Source organism: Camelina sativa, chromosome 18 (genome assembly GCF_000633955.1).
Source record: "Camelina sativa cultivar DH55 chromosome 18, Cs, whole genome shotgun sequence".
Taxonomy (NCBI): Eukaryota; Viridiplantae; Streptophyta; class Magnoliopsida; order Brassicales; family Brassicaceae; genus Camelina; species Camelina sativa.
Window position 1 is genome coordinate 15,391,084 of NC_025702.1, and position 17,552 is coordinate 15,408,635.

General features: G+C 32.0%; 2 protein-coding genes across 2 annotated transcripts; both read right to left on the reverse strand.

The window, feature by feature from the left end:
- On the reverse strand, positions 315–2,315 carry LOC104761787 (nucleolar and coiled-body phosphoprotein 1-like). The gene is made up of 6 exons (XM_010484908.2): positions 2,077–2,315; positions 1,831–1,901; positions 1,240–1,711; positions 1,077–1,160; positions 931–992; positions 315–686 (listed from the first exon to the last, which is right to left on the reverse strand). Exons 1-6 carry the CDS (start codon positions 2,209–2,211, stop codon positions 575–577), a joined length of 936 nt encoding a protein of 311 aa, XP_010483210.1. The 5' UTR covers positions 2,212–2,315; the 3' UTR covers positions 315–574.
- On the reverse strand, positions 4,678–5,374 carry LOC104761788. Its single transcript, XM_010484909.2, has one exon. The coding sequence runs from the start codon at positions 5,176–5,178 to the stop codon at positions 4,975–4,977; it is 204 nt and encodes a 67-aa protein (XP_010483211.1). The 5' UTR covers positions 5,179–5,374; the 3' UTR covers positions 4,678–4,974.

Below are 17,552 nucleotides of genomic sequence, written 5' to 3' on the forward strand. Positions count from 1 at the left end.
AAAAAAAAAAAAACCCCGTCTATGTCGGCCTAAAGTATACTATTAGTCAAGTACAACAAATATCTGTTTATGTCGGCTTACAATAAAATTTTATCAATTAACAAAAAGTCTCATCAACTCTTGGAGACTTTGGACTTTAACCAAACCGAATAGATTTTAAAAAGTTGACCGGATATTGATTAATCTCAACAACGGTTTACCTAGAAATCATGGTGTTAAGTGTTAACTATAATCACGGTTTAAAAGTAAACCGGACTCAAGAAGAACGATTACTTGTTCGACATAACCGTCCGGTTTGGTTTTGAAAGTACATATTGACTCCATCCCTTTTTCTTTTTGAGCAAAAACACAGTCGAGAGTTTATAAGACAACAATCTTCCTATTTAATTTAGTGAACAAAGAAACTGAAACTGAAACCGAATCATGTTGTTATGACTAGTATCAAATGCGAGGATAAACAGAGACACAAAACTTGAGCCCTTTTTCCGGGTATTGAAATGATCACAGCAAAAGACAAAAAAAAAAAGAGAGGTAAAGATAAAATCAAAAGAGAAGCAAGCAGTGTACTTATCAATCAGTCTTTCTCTTCGTCTGAGTTTTCAAACTTAATCGAATGTGACTGAAGATCGATCTGTCCTCCTCTGTAGCTTCCTCGTTTCTTCTTCGTCTTCTCATGTCGGAAATCCCTAAACCAAAAAACAAAAGCCAAAATTTACGAGATCGAAGACATGAACCTATATCGGTTTCTTTATTTTTATCCTATATATTTGATATAGAACAGGTACAAAGGCTGAGGAAAATATAGGGTTTTACTTAGGTTATGAATTTTCAAATCCGAACTAACCAAACCAAAACAAACCTTCTAAGACCCTCGTTGTCAAAGAGTAATTCTAGATATATATAATAAGTTCAAAGGGTGGAGAGCACTACCTTCCTCTCACTTGCCCTAGAATCTCTTGAGCTTTAAGACCATAACCATCCTTGGCATTAGGCTACAAGAAAGAGCACCAAACTTCAATAAAGGCATTGCTAAAACAAAGATTGCTATACAAGGAGCGATGGAGATTATATGATACCAGTCCATAATACGAGTTGTCTTTCAGCCTCTCGTCAGTGAACACAACTTCGTCAGCGTTCACTCTCTGAAATGGTTTCTTCGGCTGTAAAAAAGTTCAAAACACACATCAGTACACGATCTCTAATCCCAAATAAAAAAAAATTGGGTGCAAACACGGTCACCTCTTTTGAGTTAGAAAGCCCTTTTCCTGACTTCTGATTTGTTGATTTCGCTTCGGTTTTCTCAGCATTCCCGTTTTCCTGAATGTCAGTCTGCTTAACAGGTGTTTCTTGAACACCCTTGTCCTCTTCCACTACTTTCTCTTCCTTTTTCCTACGTTTTGATTCTTCATCATCATCCTCAGTCTCTTCTTTAGTCTCCTCAGGCTCTGATCTTTTCCGTTTCTTAGAAACTTTCTCCTTATCATCATCATCATCATCATCAGCCTCCACAGATTTAGACTTCTTTTTCTTCTTCTTTTTCTCTTTCAACCCCTCTTCGACCTCAGCAACAGTCTCTTTAACCTTCTCCTCCTCAGCCACCTCCACCTTTGTTTCCTTCTTCTTCTTCTTCTTCTTTTTCTCCTTCTTTACATCCTCTACACCTTCAACTGCATTCGCCTCGGTAATTCCATTCACAGCAGCTTCTTGATCTCTGCAACACACAAAGACAATAAAAGCCAAATTGATAAGGCTCAACATGACTAATGATGCAATGTAACTAAAACTCAGCAAGAACATAATGTTACATATGAAGTAAGCGAAACAACTTACTTCTTCTTGTTCAAAAACTCGCTGAAAATTTCCTCTAGATCAGGTAAAGTAGTGGAGTTCAACTCCTTCTTCTGCAACATTAACATAAAGAGAGCAAATTCAAGTAAGAAAACCTATGCTATATCACCAAAAGGATCAATTTCATAGTTTCTACGGCGTTGCAACCAACAGTAGCTAAAGAGTAGTCTTTTCTCTTAGAAAAATCGAAAATTGTATGTATCCCAAGTGAAAATCGAATGTACAAACCTCGATTTCAGCTTCGGAGAGCAATTTCTTGAAGCATTTGGAAAACCCAGATCGCTCCAAGAACTGAGCAACCGAACGGAGAAGAAGAGCCTTCTGGTCCGATTCCAAACTCGAGGTTTTGCTCTCGCTACCCATATCTAGTCTAGAGATCAATACTTAGGCGAGGCAGGAAAGCTTAAGAGAGATGGGTTTAGAGGAGGCTTTGCTGCTGCTAGGGTTTTGGACTTTGATTTTGTGCTCACGACTAATTTGTTCGGAATTATTAGGGTTTTGTTTTTTTTTCGGGAGCGTGCCAAATTAAACCCGACCCGGATTCTATACCCGGTTTGTTTAATCATTACTAGACTTTAGGCCCAATGGGTCATAACAAAAGGTAAAAGAGCCCAATGGGCAAATAGCATAATACAAAATCTTGGGAGATTATTAGTGACAATTTGTCTCTAATCAATACAGCTATGATCTCTCTCTCTTTCTTGAAAGTGTGTATACAGTTTAAAAATAGACAAGTATCTGAGCACCTTTTTCTCTCAGAGATTCTTTGTAAATTTCTCAAACACTATATATGGAAACTTCTATACATTTTACATTGCGTATAGACAAATGTTTTCTAGAAGAATACTACTATCAGAGAAATTGAAACTTGACACTTTGTTGGCCAAAAAATACATGTATGTATAGCATTTTAGATAATTCTCTTTATCTTTTCAATACCAAAAATAAATAACAAGAATAGTATAATTTTATTTTGTTTGGAGAAAAGAAAAGTAGTAACTAGTAAGTACTGTTATAGTAATCAAACAGATAAATATATTGCACATAATTTTCATCATTAATTAAGTTTAACATTTTGATAGTGAAATTTGTTAAAACTGAGAGTTATTACGTTAGTGCTCATGTCCATGTTTTTCTTCGTCGAAGACAGACACGATACTGGCGAAGTTACAGTGATGGTTACATTAATAATGTGACACCGGTGACAAGCCCTTGTTTGTTCATTCCTTGTCGAAAACAAGTTTTTGTTTTCTCTCCTTTGCCACTTGATTTTCTAAAGTTAAGATATTGAATTTTCTTGTTGCAGCTACGAAGTAATAATATAAATGTACACGCTTCGGAAATAAATACGACTTTGGCCCACCCTTACGTATGTATACAACTTCTTTCTACCTAATCTTATCATATGCGCTTAACAATGTAAAACGTTTAGGACATTTCTCATAAAGATAATATACTGTATGTACGTATATTCTTAACACACTAGATCATTTACTAGGAAAATAAGATAAATTGTTCAAATATTTTAAATCTAGGAAAAAATCAGTCTGGTACAATATTGTAGTTTGTTTTTATAGAAATCTTAGACTATATATTCGAGTTCCCCAACGAATAACACTTATACTATTACTCTGTAGGAAATAGTAAAACCAGCTTTTACGATGAAACTGTGTTGCTACAAAGAGCAAACCGTTGACCGTTCACGAATAAGGATGTTACATGTATCCATAAACTTAGAGAGCAAAAAAATAGCAAATTTGTACTTAAACTATTGAAAAGATGCCTATAAAATCTAAACAAAATAGAATGATATGGAAGTGTTGTTTTAGTTCGTGATCTCGGTTATATATATTAAAAAAAAAATGAATTAATTGACATAAGCTATAGTATAGAGATATAATGGCTGTTTATGTTATATATTTGTTCAGTAGATATATATAGATAAGAGCTGTTTATAACCCCCAAAAATAAGAGATGTTCTTTCCCTTTCCCTGTTTTATTTGCTTTTGAAACGTTCAGACAATTCAGTTTTGATTTCTGACTAAAAAACAACATAAATCACTGTCCACTGATGTCATAGTGCATGTGACGGAATCAGTTGTGATCTTTTTCTCCCTGCGTCTCATAAATAAGTCACGAGCGAATACTACTTAAAACCTCATAATTCTGAATCTCATACTTTTTCCTTAAACTATTCACATATTTTTATAATTAACAGATTCGCAATCGTAACGATCAATTATTAGATCAACTAGTGATGCCATGCGACACTACTACGTACGATATATATATGCTGTATGCAAGTACACAATCATGTTTTTTTTTTTTGAAATGAAAAATCATGTTTTGACTCCCCCATAATCTTAATTATCCTCAAACTTAGGAATTGAATAACGTTTAATGAAACCTATCAACGTTAAAATTGATATGCATATCAAAAGTGTGTTGATGCTATTAATGTGCATTAATCATTTGAATGTGTGAATGTAATGTCGTTTACGTAATTAATATAGCCACCATTCAAAACCAACTTGGGGTCCAATATCTAATACTATATCTTGAACCCCGAATTAAGCCTATATTTCTCCATGTCGTCATATTTGTTATATTTTCCACGCGACAAAATCCAACTGGACCGGTCCAGAATCGCTATAGAACTGAAGATCAGGCCGATTGACACCCGTACTTGCATGCAAAATTATTATTATCTGCTTTCATGTAGGAAGTAGTATATCAAATTAGTTGCAAGATCGATCGTAGAGAGTATATAAACATTACTGGTTCGAATATTTGATCGTAATGCTGTAAAAGAAGAAATTGCGACAACAATTACACCAAACTTGAGATTTCATCATTACATTTAGAAACTTTATTACATATAATATCCCATTACATTAAACTTTGACCGACTTAAGAAGACACTCGAAGCCAAAGGAAAAAGTACATCAAGTTTGGATCAAGAGAGTTCTACTGAACTTCTAAAAGATCAATGTCGGTTTACACGACATAGATATACTAACCGTACCAAGAACCACCGACTAAAATTATTTTTTCTTAATTACAACACTAATTTATTTACTTTAATTATCAAAAAAGGGAAATTAAATAAAAATAATATTAATTAGTTCAATGATACAAAACGAGACGACGATCGCAAGAAGAACACAAGTACTTTCTCTTGATCTTGAAACAAAGAGGAACGAAACAGAACATCCATTTTCTTTCGACATCAAGCATTTGCACCTTACCTCCACAATACGGACACGATCCAGGTGCTTGTTGCCTCCCTAACTCTATCTCTTCCTCATCACATAAACACACCAGACACATTGTTTTTGATCTCCCTCTCAGATCTGATTCTTATCTCTCTCTTTTTTTATTTTCTGGAGAAGTTTTAGTTTTGTAGAAATTTGTTTTGTTTTCTGTAATGGGTTTAATTTTTTTTGGGAGAACTCTTTTTTGCTTACTTTTTCTGAGAAACTTCTTTGGAGACTTATATTGAAGAGAAGATTTGAAGATTTTTTTTTTTTTTTTTTTTTTTTCTGAAGTCGCAAAGATGGGATTATAGTTGGGGGGTGCATGAACGAGACTTTTATAGAGGAAAAGAGGAAAAAAACGGCTTTGCTTTTTGCCCGTTTGATTATTTTACTCACTTTTTTGGTTAGCCTTGTATTGTATATTTTTACTATTTAAAATATGATGTATTTGCTGACTTAATTATTTGTCAGATTGGTCAATTACTTTCAAAGCAAAACATTAAAAAATTCGAGTATACTTACCTGGAATATGCGTTTATTCTTGTTACTTAATTCATCTTTTCTTTAAGTGATTTGTGATTTAATTGAATGTACATATACTTTAGGGGTATAATATAACAGTTACGGAAACTCTGTTATTTTTTCTATAAAATGAATATTGAAACGTAGACTTGTTTATGGGTGTCAAAACTAATACACTATCGTTGCATTGATAATTTAAATGTGGAAATCACACGTGCGTGTTCATGCAAATTAAGATGCTTCAAGGTCTTAAGCCTTCAATACTGAGTACAAAATCAAAAGGGAAATTATCGGCAGTAAGCTAAAATTGTACATTTAAGAGCAAACAAAAAGGTCAATAACTAAGGGTGGGTCTCGTGACTCTCTTGTTCGTAAATGTAATAACACGATTACGTACGTTAAAGAGTCTAGTGTGATACTACAACTCAACAAGTCTAGTGTGATACTACAACTCAACAAGTCTAGAAGACGACAATGTTCTGTGTTACCTTTTACTTTGGTTTCATCGCCCCAATCGTTGGTTCTTTTATTTTCTCTCTTGTAATGTTCAAAAGAAACATATGATATCTCGAGAGATAGAAAATTAAAAAGCTGAAGATGGTAACCTTAGTTTGAAGCGAATGAACCATGACCATTAGATCAGCATCTATGCACATAAATCTCGGAGATACAAACATGAAGATCGATGGCTCAAAATACAATGGACGCATTCGTCATAAAAAAGTCAGTAGGTATTAAACAAGCCAACAGAATCTGTGGCCCAAGGTTTTACAACCAAGTAATCAACCAGAAGTTTAATTTCTTTGTATATATATATATATATATAGCCTTTTTTTTTGTTTACGAAAAAGTACGTCAATCATTATTTTCATTCAGAGTATATTAAGATACATTTTCAAATGATGTTGTCAAAATTTCGATGGCATTATATTACATGATGATCTTTGTGGAATCTTTACCAAAAGAGTGATATCATATTACATTTTTACTTAAATGGTAATGTATATTGTTTTCAACCTTCGTGTCGTACCATTCTAAGACTACACCCAACTTTCAGATATCTCATATGGTAGAAAATCCATATAGAATATTTAATTCGCCATTTTGTATGATGGATTGTATTTTTTTTTCTTTGTGAAACCTTAGATGGCGAAAAGCTGAACTTTTTGTCAATTTTGTGATGGAAAGATAGTGTTACTGTTGGACATGAAAATCTGGAACTGTAGGAAAACACTTGAAGTATGAGCGCACGTAAAGAGGGATGGTCGAATTTTGTGAGTATATATATGTGAATGGCAGCACGGTCTATCTGAAAACAAAATACATTATTTAGTTTAAGTTCTTGTTTACATATTATTCTACTTTTTAATTATATTCCCATCATCAGAACGATCATAAGATATAAAATTTACTCTCTCGTTGAGTTGTTGGTGTCCGTATATTTTGTTTGCGATTTCGACTGATTGACAAAGTACGAACTCATAATGTCGACAAGTAGAAATCAAAATAATGGACACTAGGTGGTCGAGGACATAATAAATGAACACATGGCTAGTAACTAGTAAGCCTAGATAGTGTATACATTCTCGTCTTTTTCAAGGGTTTGTAAATTTAAAGCCTCTCCTAGACGACAAACTCTATAGAATTATTGCTTCCAGGATTGAATTTTGTGACCAATAACAAAACATACTATACGGTCATACGGACGATGTATGAGTATGACTGCTTTGGACTCCACTCGAGTTATATTATGTGACACCATATGGGCTTGATGATTACTGTTTTTGAGTCATGTCCAGTCCACTATCGAATGTTTGTGGAACGTCAGTCCAAGCCTTAACCACATTACTCATCTCCTCTTTTTTGGGCAAACATTACTCATCTCCTAATGTGCTCTTCTATCATACGATGTGTTCGGTTTTTGGATGTCAATATAACTTGTTTCATTGAAAAATATTTATTGGATTTCAAATTAAATTTGTAGTTAACAGGTAGAGAAAATGATAATTTCTTTTACAGTATCTGAAATTATTTGGTCTTTAGAGTTAGAGAGTGAAGTAGTCCTGCCATAAAAAGGTGCGATAATATTTTTCATGTTTCACAATAAACCCGGATTCAAATCGTGTTATTATTAAATGGGCCATTAAAATAACCCATGAAATGGGCCTAAACCCAGTCTAACTCCTAATATTGATATGTGTGGATAAGGGATAGTCAAACTGGGATTCGATCGTATTTAACATGCATATATCAACAATCTGACGCCTAAGATTGTTGGATCGAGAATAAACTTACAATCTGACACCAATAAATTCCACGTCTGATCGTGATTTTCATTTGAAAATTTTCTTTGCGAATTTGCATTATAGATAAAATACATTTGGTCCACTTAGTGCAAACATAGATACAATGAGAATATATACAAAGTATATGATATTAAAAAAAATCCATAGGAACACAAAAGCAATGAGACATTCCTACTACAAAACCCTACATAAAAAAGGGAATGAAACAAAAGTTGAAAGCAAAGACTGTGTGGCCCATTCACACCTCATCTGCAATGATGACGAAACAGAGTGGGAAACCCAAAAAGTTGGCTTTTATAAGTTATTTTATATATTTTCGGCTAATTAATTAATTAAGTGATTATTCACTCTTCCCCCATGCAATACACCCCAAAAGACTCGATGGATAGATAGATGGATCGTTCGTACCCCAAACCAATAATATAATAAGCAATAACAAAAAAAGACACATCGATCTACACTAAAGTTTTTATTCTATGGTCTTGTATATCATGTCATATTGTCATTATCGTATTTCCGTATATTTTCCACCGAATTATGCAAATTACTTTTAAAAATGAAAAATATAACGGCATAGATATGTATAAATATACTCTTAGCTCATGATTAGCCTAGTCATGACCAACCGAATTAGTAAAATGATTTTTTCGTTGTTAATTATAAGCGTACGTAGATAACATGTCCATAATTTTATTATATAAACAACTCGGACTAGTTGAAGAAACAGAGAAAGATGAAATATAAAAACCTTTGGTGAAGATAATGTGAAAACAGAATCTACTATCTTTATTTCTGTTGAATATTTTTTAGGTGTGATACAAAGTGATGGGTTTTAGACTAGCAAAGAGAATCCATGTTGGGTGCTTCAAAAGGCGAGCCATCAAAAAGAGAGAAGAGAAAGAATATAAAGATGTGTGTGAGAGAGAGAGAGAGAGAGAGAATATTTTCACTAAGTGTTGTAGTAGGCTTTGGTGTATGTGAAGTGTCTTTGTGTTTTTTGGTAAATTGTTTGTGTCAGCTTGATAGGGCACGCGCTTGTTCAAACTCCCAAGAAATAAAAAGGAAAAAAAGAAGAATAGGACATTTGTCACATTGCTCGTTCTTTCTCTCCTCCCAGATCACGAGAGCTGAAGCCCTCTGTCTGAAACAGAAGGTCTGGTTCCCCATGTGATTGGATCCTTCTATCTGACGCAGAGAGTTTGATTCTCCATTCATCCGTTCACGTTTCCCTCTCTTGGCTTCTTCTTACTTAGCTCAATCCGATGTATGCGATCTACTGTAGTTTATAAACAGATTCAATCTCTTTCGTACGTGTCGAATTATATTCATTTGATATGAGAAGGTTTATCTTTTCGACCCATATGTTTTTAACAAGAGCATATACCATTGAACTTTTAATTATGTTATTCTAAAATAACTTTAAATTATTATACATGTGAAAACTTAATATATACCGTTAAAATATTAAAGAAACTACAATTAATCTCGTTACTGAAAAATATATATCTATTTTTTTACAAGTATAAGTTTGCTTTAAAGAAAGGGGAACAAAAGTTACAGAACACAATAAACTCATAAAATCTTTTATTTCATGAGAGCTCAGACAATCAAACTTATATCAAAACCTAAATACTAAGATATTTAGGTTTGTAATTAATTAGTGTTAGTGCCTATAAGTCTAGGTTTGTGCTGGTTGGCTTATACATCTCAAAAGAAACCAAAAGCCAAGATACGTATTTTTAACTTTTCTTGATACGATGCAAAATCCAACATAAATAAGATAAAATGTTTTATTTCCTTTATAAAACCAATGAAGCAAAAGATGAAGAGTAGGAAAAAAAAACTCTTTTTGACTGCAATAGTGGAATGTACACAAAACAATAGTCACTTTTTACACTTAATAAAATGGCACGTAAAAGCCTTTTTTTTTCTTGCCTCAAAGTTACAGCCAGATGTTTTTTTTACCAGAATCTGGTAACCAAATTAGATTCATGTCTATTTAGCCGTTGTCTTGTCTTTGCTCTCCAATTTTCTTACCTCAATTGTCTTTCTTTAATTTATTGTTTTCTTAGGTTTTTGTTTTGTTTTTTTACTCAAAATTAATGATACCTCGAAAGTATGTTGAAGTCCTACGTTTGATTTTATGTATTCAGGATAAGCAACAAATATTAGGTTCCGAGAAATTAAATTGTTTGAGCTACGGTCGAAATAGTTTTGATCAAAAATACAAGATTAAAATTGAAGATATTTCTTCCTTTAAAATGAAAATTTTAGTCGTTACAAATACAAGCCTTGTTTCGTATAAAAAACTTGACTAAACCATAAAAGCAAAAAAAATTGAAAGCATACGTAAACATTTGAATTTGTGGGCAATAGCTAGGCTCCATACAAGAAATACATAAACTCTATTATAATCAAATTTAAAATTGCTTATGTTTTGTGTAGGCTGTCATTTATTTTATTATGTCGGGGTACTTCTTGTGTATTCCACCAACAAACATATAAATACAACTTTTAGATAAATACATATATATGAGTATGTATAAATATGCGTGGTCTTTGGAAAGTTTTTTTTACCTATGCACTCACTATTTACGTAGGGCATGCTTTTTGAGTCACGTCAATCATTTACAAACTTTAGCATCTGAATACGATTAATGTTTGGGTAAATAAAGTTACCTGAACATATGAATCAGAGCTTCTGCAATATGTGAATAATATGTAGGCATCACGAATATTAATGAAAACAATCTCAATCAAAGAAAATTACACCTTGAAATTTTAATTTAAAGAAAGAATCCATCAATGCAAAAAAAAATCATAAACTAACATTAAAACCAGTAAGAAAATGCAAAATTTCGCGTCAAAAGTAAGTTGGTCCGAATCACAAGAAATTTAGTATAGATGTTTTTTATTACATTGATACATTATGTTCAGAAAATTTAACGTATGTACTTTACACTATAAAAGTCATCCAATTTAGTTTGTTATTTTTTCTCTATACAGCTCACTCACTTATGATAATATTCTCCTTAGAGAAATAAGAACGCGAATACAAATTTTTGGCGTTTATATGATGTTTTGTAAAATAAATTAAAGAGCAGAGAGACAAACAAATGGGTGATATCACCATAGATCTATCTATACACGAGAATGTTTAATTCCACTGTGTAAGCTTTCTTCGATCAAATCAATTATAAAAGCTTACATGGAATCTGACAATACTCTGACAAGATATTCTTTTATATTCTTGTTGCACAGATTTGTTGGTGTGTTTAGTTACATTGATTGATATTAAAAAATATAACGATGTCTTGATCCATCAATCGTAAGTATATATAGCGAGTACTTAGAGTTAGACTACACTGCTCTGCATTGAAAGCATATGACCATGCATGGTCGAAGATAAAGTAATGATGGAAACACTCCTGATCAAGTGAGAGGTCCAAAGTAAAGAAAGAAACTCTTGTCATGGATCAACGAGAGGGTTTCAGAAATGAAGTATCAGCAGTTAGTTTGGGCTTCACACAAGAGTGCATCGCAAAATCATCATCATCAACACCATCGGTACATATATATATATATATATATATATACGTGGAATAAAGATCAATCTAAAAACAAAACGACCAAAGACAGCTGCGGGATCATGAAGACTTGCTGCACACATAAAATCGTCGTTAAGAGAATTCATTGGCAAGGAATAGCTTAGACACATGTAATGCTTAGAGATGTTCAATTTTTATATAAGGAATAGCTTAGTCATTTGTAATGCTTAAAGGAGAGTATGATTCTTCTTCTTCTGTTAAAATGTAGATGTCTAGCTCTAATGATCTCATTTTGAAATTCACACAAAACTACCTTACAAGTAAGTTACAGTTTGACGCTCTACTAGCTAGTCAACGTTTCTCATTGGTTGAAATTTTAAACCCATATTTAGACAACTAAAGTCAAGTATCTCAGATCAGATGAAGCAAACACAAATACGGAATATAACCATATCAAATGATCTGTATAAAATCGAAAAATATGAGATAGATGAGGAAATATCATTTTATTGTTGAAATTTGCTAAATGGTGTTCATTCTATATCTAGTTCAGTTTAGGTTCGATTTTTTTTTTTTAAATAGATTCTTTACATAAGAAGAATAATACACATTATCTAAAAATACACAAATAAGATTAATTGTGCTAATGCTCACATATTTTAAAAACTTTATATGAATCAAAATGATACTATTTGTAAAATATATGGAACATATAATAAAATTATAAAGTAATAAAATTCATATATATGCAAATACCAAACTCAACGACTATAAAGCTGCAAATAATTGTTGTAGTAATAAATTTATGAAGTACAAACATTTCTATCATGATATATCTTTGTGCTTCTGTTTTTTTTACTACTACTAGTAGTATTGATTAGGACATCACGACATGAAAACGCAATCACAAACATAAATGTTAAGAAACGTCGTAGTCTTAATCAGCATAATTCATTTTTATTACAACTGCCTACTTTTAAGTTTTAACTTTGACAGAAAATTGCCTACTTTAAAATTAATTTTCATTTCATCTTAATAACCAACGATTTTTATACTTCATCGTTGATATATATATTTACATTATAATGTTAACTAATCTCTGTACAAATAAAATTAAACAATCGTTGATTATCAAACTAAAAGGTCATCAAGAACATGTTCTTTCTCGCGCGTATAGTTTCACTTTTAATTAATTCTTTTTGTGTCTTTTAGTCCTTTTAAGTTCTGTTTTGGAGTATCTCAGCTATTCACAAAAGATCAAACCTTCTTTCTGATCCGGTGGGTTCCTTTGTAGACTAATTTTTTTATAAAAGCTTGATCGATCAAGATTCATGCTTCATTGGGATTAGAGAAGAAAAAGAGAGAGTAATGATGATTAATTTCTTTATCTTTTCCATGCAAAAGAAGAAAAGCATCAACATTTGAAAAAAAAAAGGCAAAGAAAATAATTAACACACTTTTTTTTTTGCCTTTTATTATCCCTTCGATTTAACCTTCTCTGATCTCTTTACTTTCTTATTTTCCCCTTCTTCTTTAATACTTTAATGATCACTCCTCTCCCCTTTAGATCCGATGAACACCAAAAAGCCCTTTTCCATATCAAAATTAACATGCGTTTTTTCTTATTTTTCTAATTTCATCTTTATACAGTCTCATATCTAATCTATTTCTGGATAAAATCATTATTATGAACACATACTAAGCTCGAATTTTACGAGTAGATAATTTGTTCGCGCGCAGCCGATACTTATAAATTTCCCACATAAATGAGTAATGTTAAAAGTACGCAGATGAATCGGTTTTAGTCTACTAGCTTGCGAGAGCGAAACAGTTTTTCATATATTCATTTCATGTCCTTAGAATATCGTACCACCGTAATTATATCCTTTGCGTTGATATATATATATATATACGCGGCAACCTTTAACAAAAGTGATGTTCTACATCCATATATAGTTAGAGTTAATATAGGCACTGATGTGTCAACACCATAATTAAAGTTGAATTTTTATTACTGCACCAGATAATTTAAATCAATGTAAGTAAAATTAATTATAAGATTATACAACTTGAAGTGATTTTATTCAACTTTCATTATCCGAGTTCTCATTTTGTAAATTCATTATAAAATTATACAATGTTACCAGTCGGAACAAAACTATTAGCAACATATTTGTTATTCGAAACAGAGAAATATATGAAAATGGGTACCTAGCACACCAAGAAATTACGAAAATTTACTTTTGAATTCCTAGTTCAAAAGTTTATTTGGATTTTTTACGTTGCTCTGTCTGATAAGAAGTAAGTATATAATACTATTGTAGAAAATTAAAGTTGCGCCTTTTATTAGTGGAAACCGTATAAAAATGGAACGTAAAAGCTATGTGCTTTCATTTTCACTCCCATGCATTTTCACCCTTTTCAATTTTTATGTCATTTTTCTCGCCAATCCAACCAAAAAACAATCAATAAACCATATTTTTATTTGGCATTATTGGTTTGATCATTACGCTAGCTATAGCTACTAAACGTAAACGTGTTTTTAGTGTCCAATTTTTTTTTAAATAAATAACTTAAATCCTTTTTCAAATATACATATACTTTCAAACTGGATAACCTATATCTACATCGTTCCGATAAGCGTGTTCGTTGTAGTTTCAATTTTAATCTCAAAGTTGGTCTTTCTGTAAAACACATGTTAGAAAGAAATAGTAAATTTTCCTAATGAAATGTTGGTTTCTTATATATTTTTCCCCCAAAACTGCCAAGTTTAATATTTATAACTTGTCCAAATATCAAATAGCACAGTATAAACAATAATGGTCAAAACTAACAAAAAAAAAAACACAAGGCAGTAATGGTCAAAAGCACTATAATAATAAAACACCGAATCGATTATGACAACTCATGGGGTTTTTTAGTCTAACGATTGTATTGTATACAGTGATTGATCTCAAACTTTGTATAGATTTCCATTTTCGATGAAGCTGCTGATCATATATCTTAAATAAACTGAAGATGCATCTGCAATGATGGGATCATCTTTATATTCCAACTATTGTTGGAAATATGTAAGGCAAAATGCAAACCAAATCATTAGAACTCCAAAACTTTGCCACTTTATTAGCTCCTCATCAGTATTAAAGAAAACTTCATTTGCATTCTTCTTCATCGATCTTTCTCTAAAAGTATATACTTTCCTTGCAAATAGAGTACTCTCAATTAAATTATGTTTACATTTGGTCCTTTTCTCATTTCATGGGTCCTATGGGAATATTATTCCCCAATGATTTGGACTCTCGCCACCACTATAAGACCCTTCTTGGCTTCTTTGATTACACAAAAGTTAGAAGTTATGATCATTACACCAAACTAAGAGCAAAGTAGTGCTCCAATATTGATTAGCCATATCATGTAAAACCAAAATCTTTAGCTTTCTCTTTGCCTTTTTTTCTTTCTTAATGTAAAACATTTTCTGTGTGTTGCTATTAATCATCATGATCGGGTATTCGGGTATATATATATAATCTATAAATTAAACAAATTAGCATAAAGCAACCCATTAGCGTATTAGTTTTTGCATGAATTAATTTCAACTTTAGACGACAATTTTGACTTCGAACGTTAGAAAACGAGAGCGAGTATGATATCAGAAAGATGTCTTCATTATCTGCATTTGTAATGAATTATGATAGATTAACTTTCTTCTGCAGTGGTACGCATATATTTTTGTTTGCTATATATGTTTTTGATGATCATAAAATCCCAAAATAAAACCCACACTTATCCACAAAACCGTTTAAGAGTGCACTATAGTTATATAAAACGTTATTTTATGTCCTAGTGATCGAAATCTCGACAATTTTCTTTCATAGCACCTCTGTTTAAAACAAATTCTAATCTTAAGTACAATATTCTTGACTGATCGATGCCTCGACCTCGACTAGAAAAAGTTTCACGAACGCTCAACCACAAACGAACAATGCCGACACTACATTGATCATGAGTATTATAGTATCACACTATTTTATGGTCGTATAGATTTTTTTTTATTTTTAGCATTAGACACTGATGGCTAAACGGCCACGGAATTTTATGGCTAACGGTGGCTACACAGCTAAATATTACTATAAGTAAGCAATTATGGCCTATGTGACCACAATTATGGCCTATGTAATAGTAGCCTTGGAAAATTTGTGGCTAAATCCGTCGCAAGTAGTCACTAATGGAACCTATGGCCAAAGATAACACTATGTCACTGAATGTCGCAAATCCTATGTGATGGCAGTGTATTTGTGTACGTATGTGCCGTCCGTGGCTATATACAAAATAGCTACAAATTTTAGCCTAAAACAACTTAAAATCTAGCATGTGTATTTTTTTTTTAATTTTGTATTGATTAGAATATCTAATGATAAAACTAGCTCTTGTATATATTTTACACCGTTTAAGTTATTTAATGAATAAATGTCGTAACATAGAATCCTAAAGAAAGAGTAATTAAAGACCAAGCATAACAAAATAGATCCATTTGAGCAGTTTTAAAACTACTTGGTGATTCGAAGACCCATCGAAGATGCATGGGAAATGCAGCAAACCGAGTATGTATGAAGAACTACGTCTTTGAGACGCAATCGAAACCAAACATGATCAGATCTTGCTATAATCCGTTTCATTCTTTTTTGGGGTGTGTTCTGTTATCGGTCAAACAACATATGCATGGTGGTGGGGTTAACCACAAAGTCCTTTTACCACGTGGGTTTAAACTAAACTATACTTAATCATACACATGGATATAAAAGACATATATATGTTGTGGTAGAGAGAATATAATAAAGCCCTTTTACCATGAAGTTTCTTTTTCAAATTTTGACCGAAAAGAGATTCAATAAGATCCGTTATGTAGATGAGTATTATTATCGTGAAATAAAGCAAGAGTGGGTAGTGGACGATAGTGTGCTTGCACAATAGTCGAGAGAAAAACACATTATTTTTGATTTTAAGGAGTCTATTAACATTATAATCACACCAATTACTGTTCATTTAAATATATAATCATTTAAATTCAAGATTGATAACCAATTTGCTAGCTTGTGTAGTAGTTACATTTGTATTTGATGTTCTTCAATCAAATCAAGTTCTTTTAGAGATAAACTAATCTTTCAAATTCAAGTTTAGACTACTAACATAGAATTAGTATCTAAACAATGTAGTAGTAGAATAATAACTTGGAAAACAATGATTACCATGCACAGGACTATAACTATTTATCTATTAATAGTAAAACTTCATTAATGGAGTTCTCTTGTAATGAGAACAAGAGTTTTTGTCCATTATATCTTGTAATACGGTTCGTTTAAGAATGTTTGGTGGGAGAATTTCACATGCAAACATATCTAATGTGGGCAAGCAAGAGATTGCTTGAAATAGACCAATCCTCGAGCGATATGCGGGCAACCATTTTAATCTTTGGTCCCTTAGCCACTTTTTTCAATCGAAATCTTTTAAAGTTTCTTTATATTAAAAAATCAATCAAATATGAAGAATTTTTTGGAAACATACAAAATATTATTAGTCACAGTAGTTAGTTCGTCATTACCAAAATGCAAAGTTCGAAACATCTAGTTAACCAAAAAATTATTCTAAAGCTATTTTTGGGCGGCATTCTTAGTTTTGCTTCTTTTTATAGTTCTTTTAGTTAGTGGGAATAAAGAAGAATTAAAGTGGGTTGTTGGGATTTTTAAGGTAAAAACTTGTTGGCAATTTTTGTATCAGACAACTCAAAAATATGCATTCCCCCGGTTTGTTTGTTTTGTTTTGTTAAAAAAAAAAGTTGTATGTTTTGTGGATTTTGCAGTAATAAGTAACTTAAAGAAAGAATTAACTGATAATTTTTAATTAAGATTTTCACTCTTTTGAATTTAATTGGTATGGGTAAATAAATTTGAATTCACAAAAACATTAGTAAGACATCTAAAGTTAAAGAAACGTATGAAGTATCTAAAACTGAATCTTAAGGTTGATTTATTGGCCTGAAGATATAGGATTTGAGAGCTCATTTTTTAATGTAA

Excerpts from the sequence above, each read along its gene's own strand:
- LOC104761788 (XM_010484909.2), bottom strand. The coding sequence starts at position 5,178 with ATGTGTCTGGTGTGTTTATGTGATGAGGAAGAGATAGAGTTAGGGAGG.
- LOC104761787 (XM_010484908.2), bottom strand. The coding sequence starts at position 2,211 with ATGGGTAGCGAGAGCAAAACCTCGAGTTTGGAATCGGACCAGAAGGCT. Across the intron at positions 1,712-1,830 it reads GAGTTTTTGAACAAGAAGAA|AGATCAAGAAGCTGCTGTGA; the intron begins GTAAGTTGTTTC and ends TGTGTGTTGCAG. Across the intron at positions 1,161-1,239 it reads GGCTTTCTAACTCAAAAGAG|CCGAAGAAACCATTTCAGAG; the intron begins GTGACCGTGTTT and ends ACTTTTTTACAG.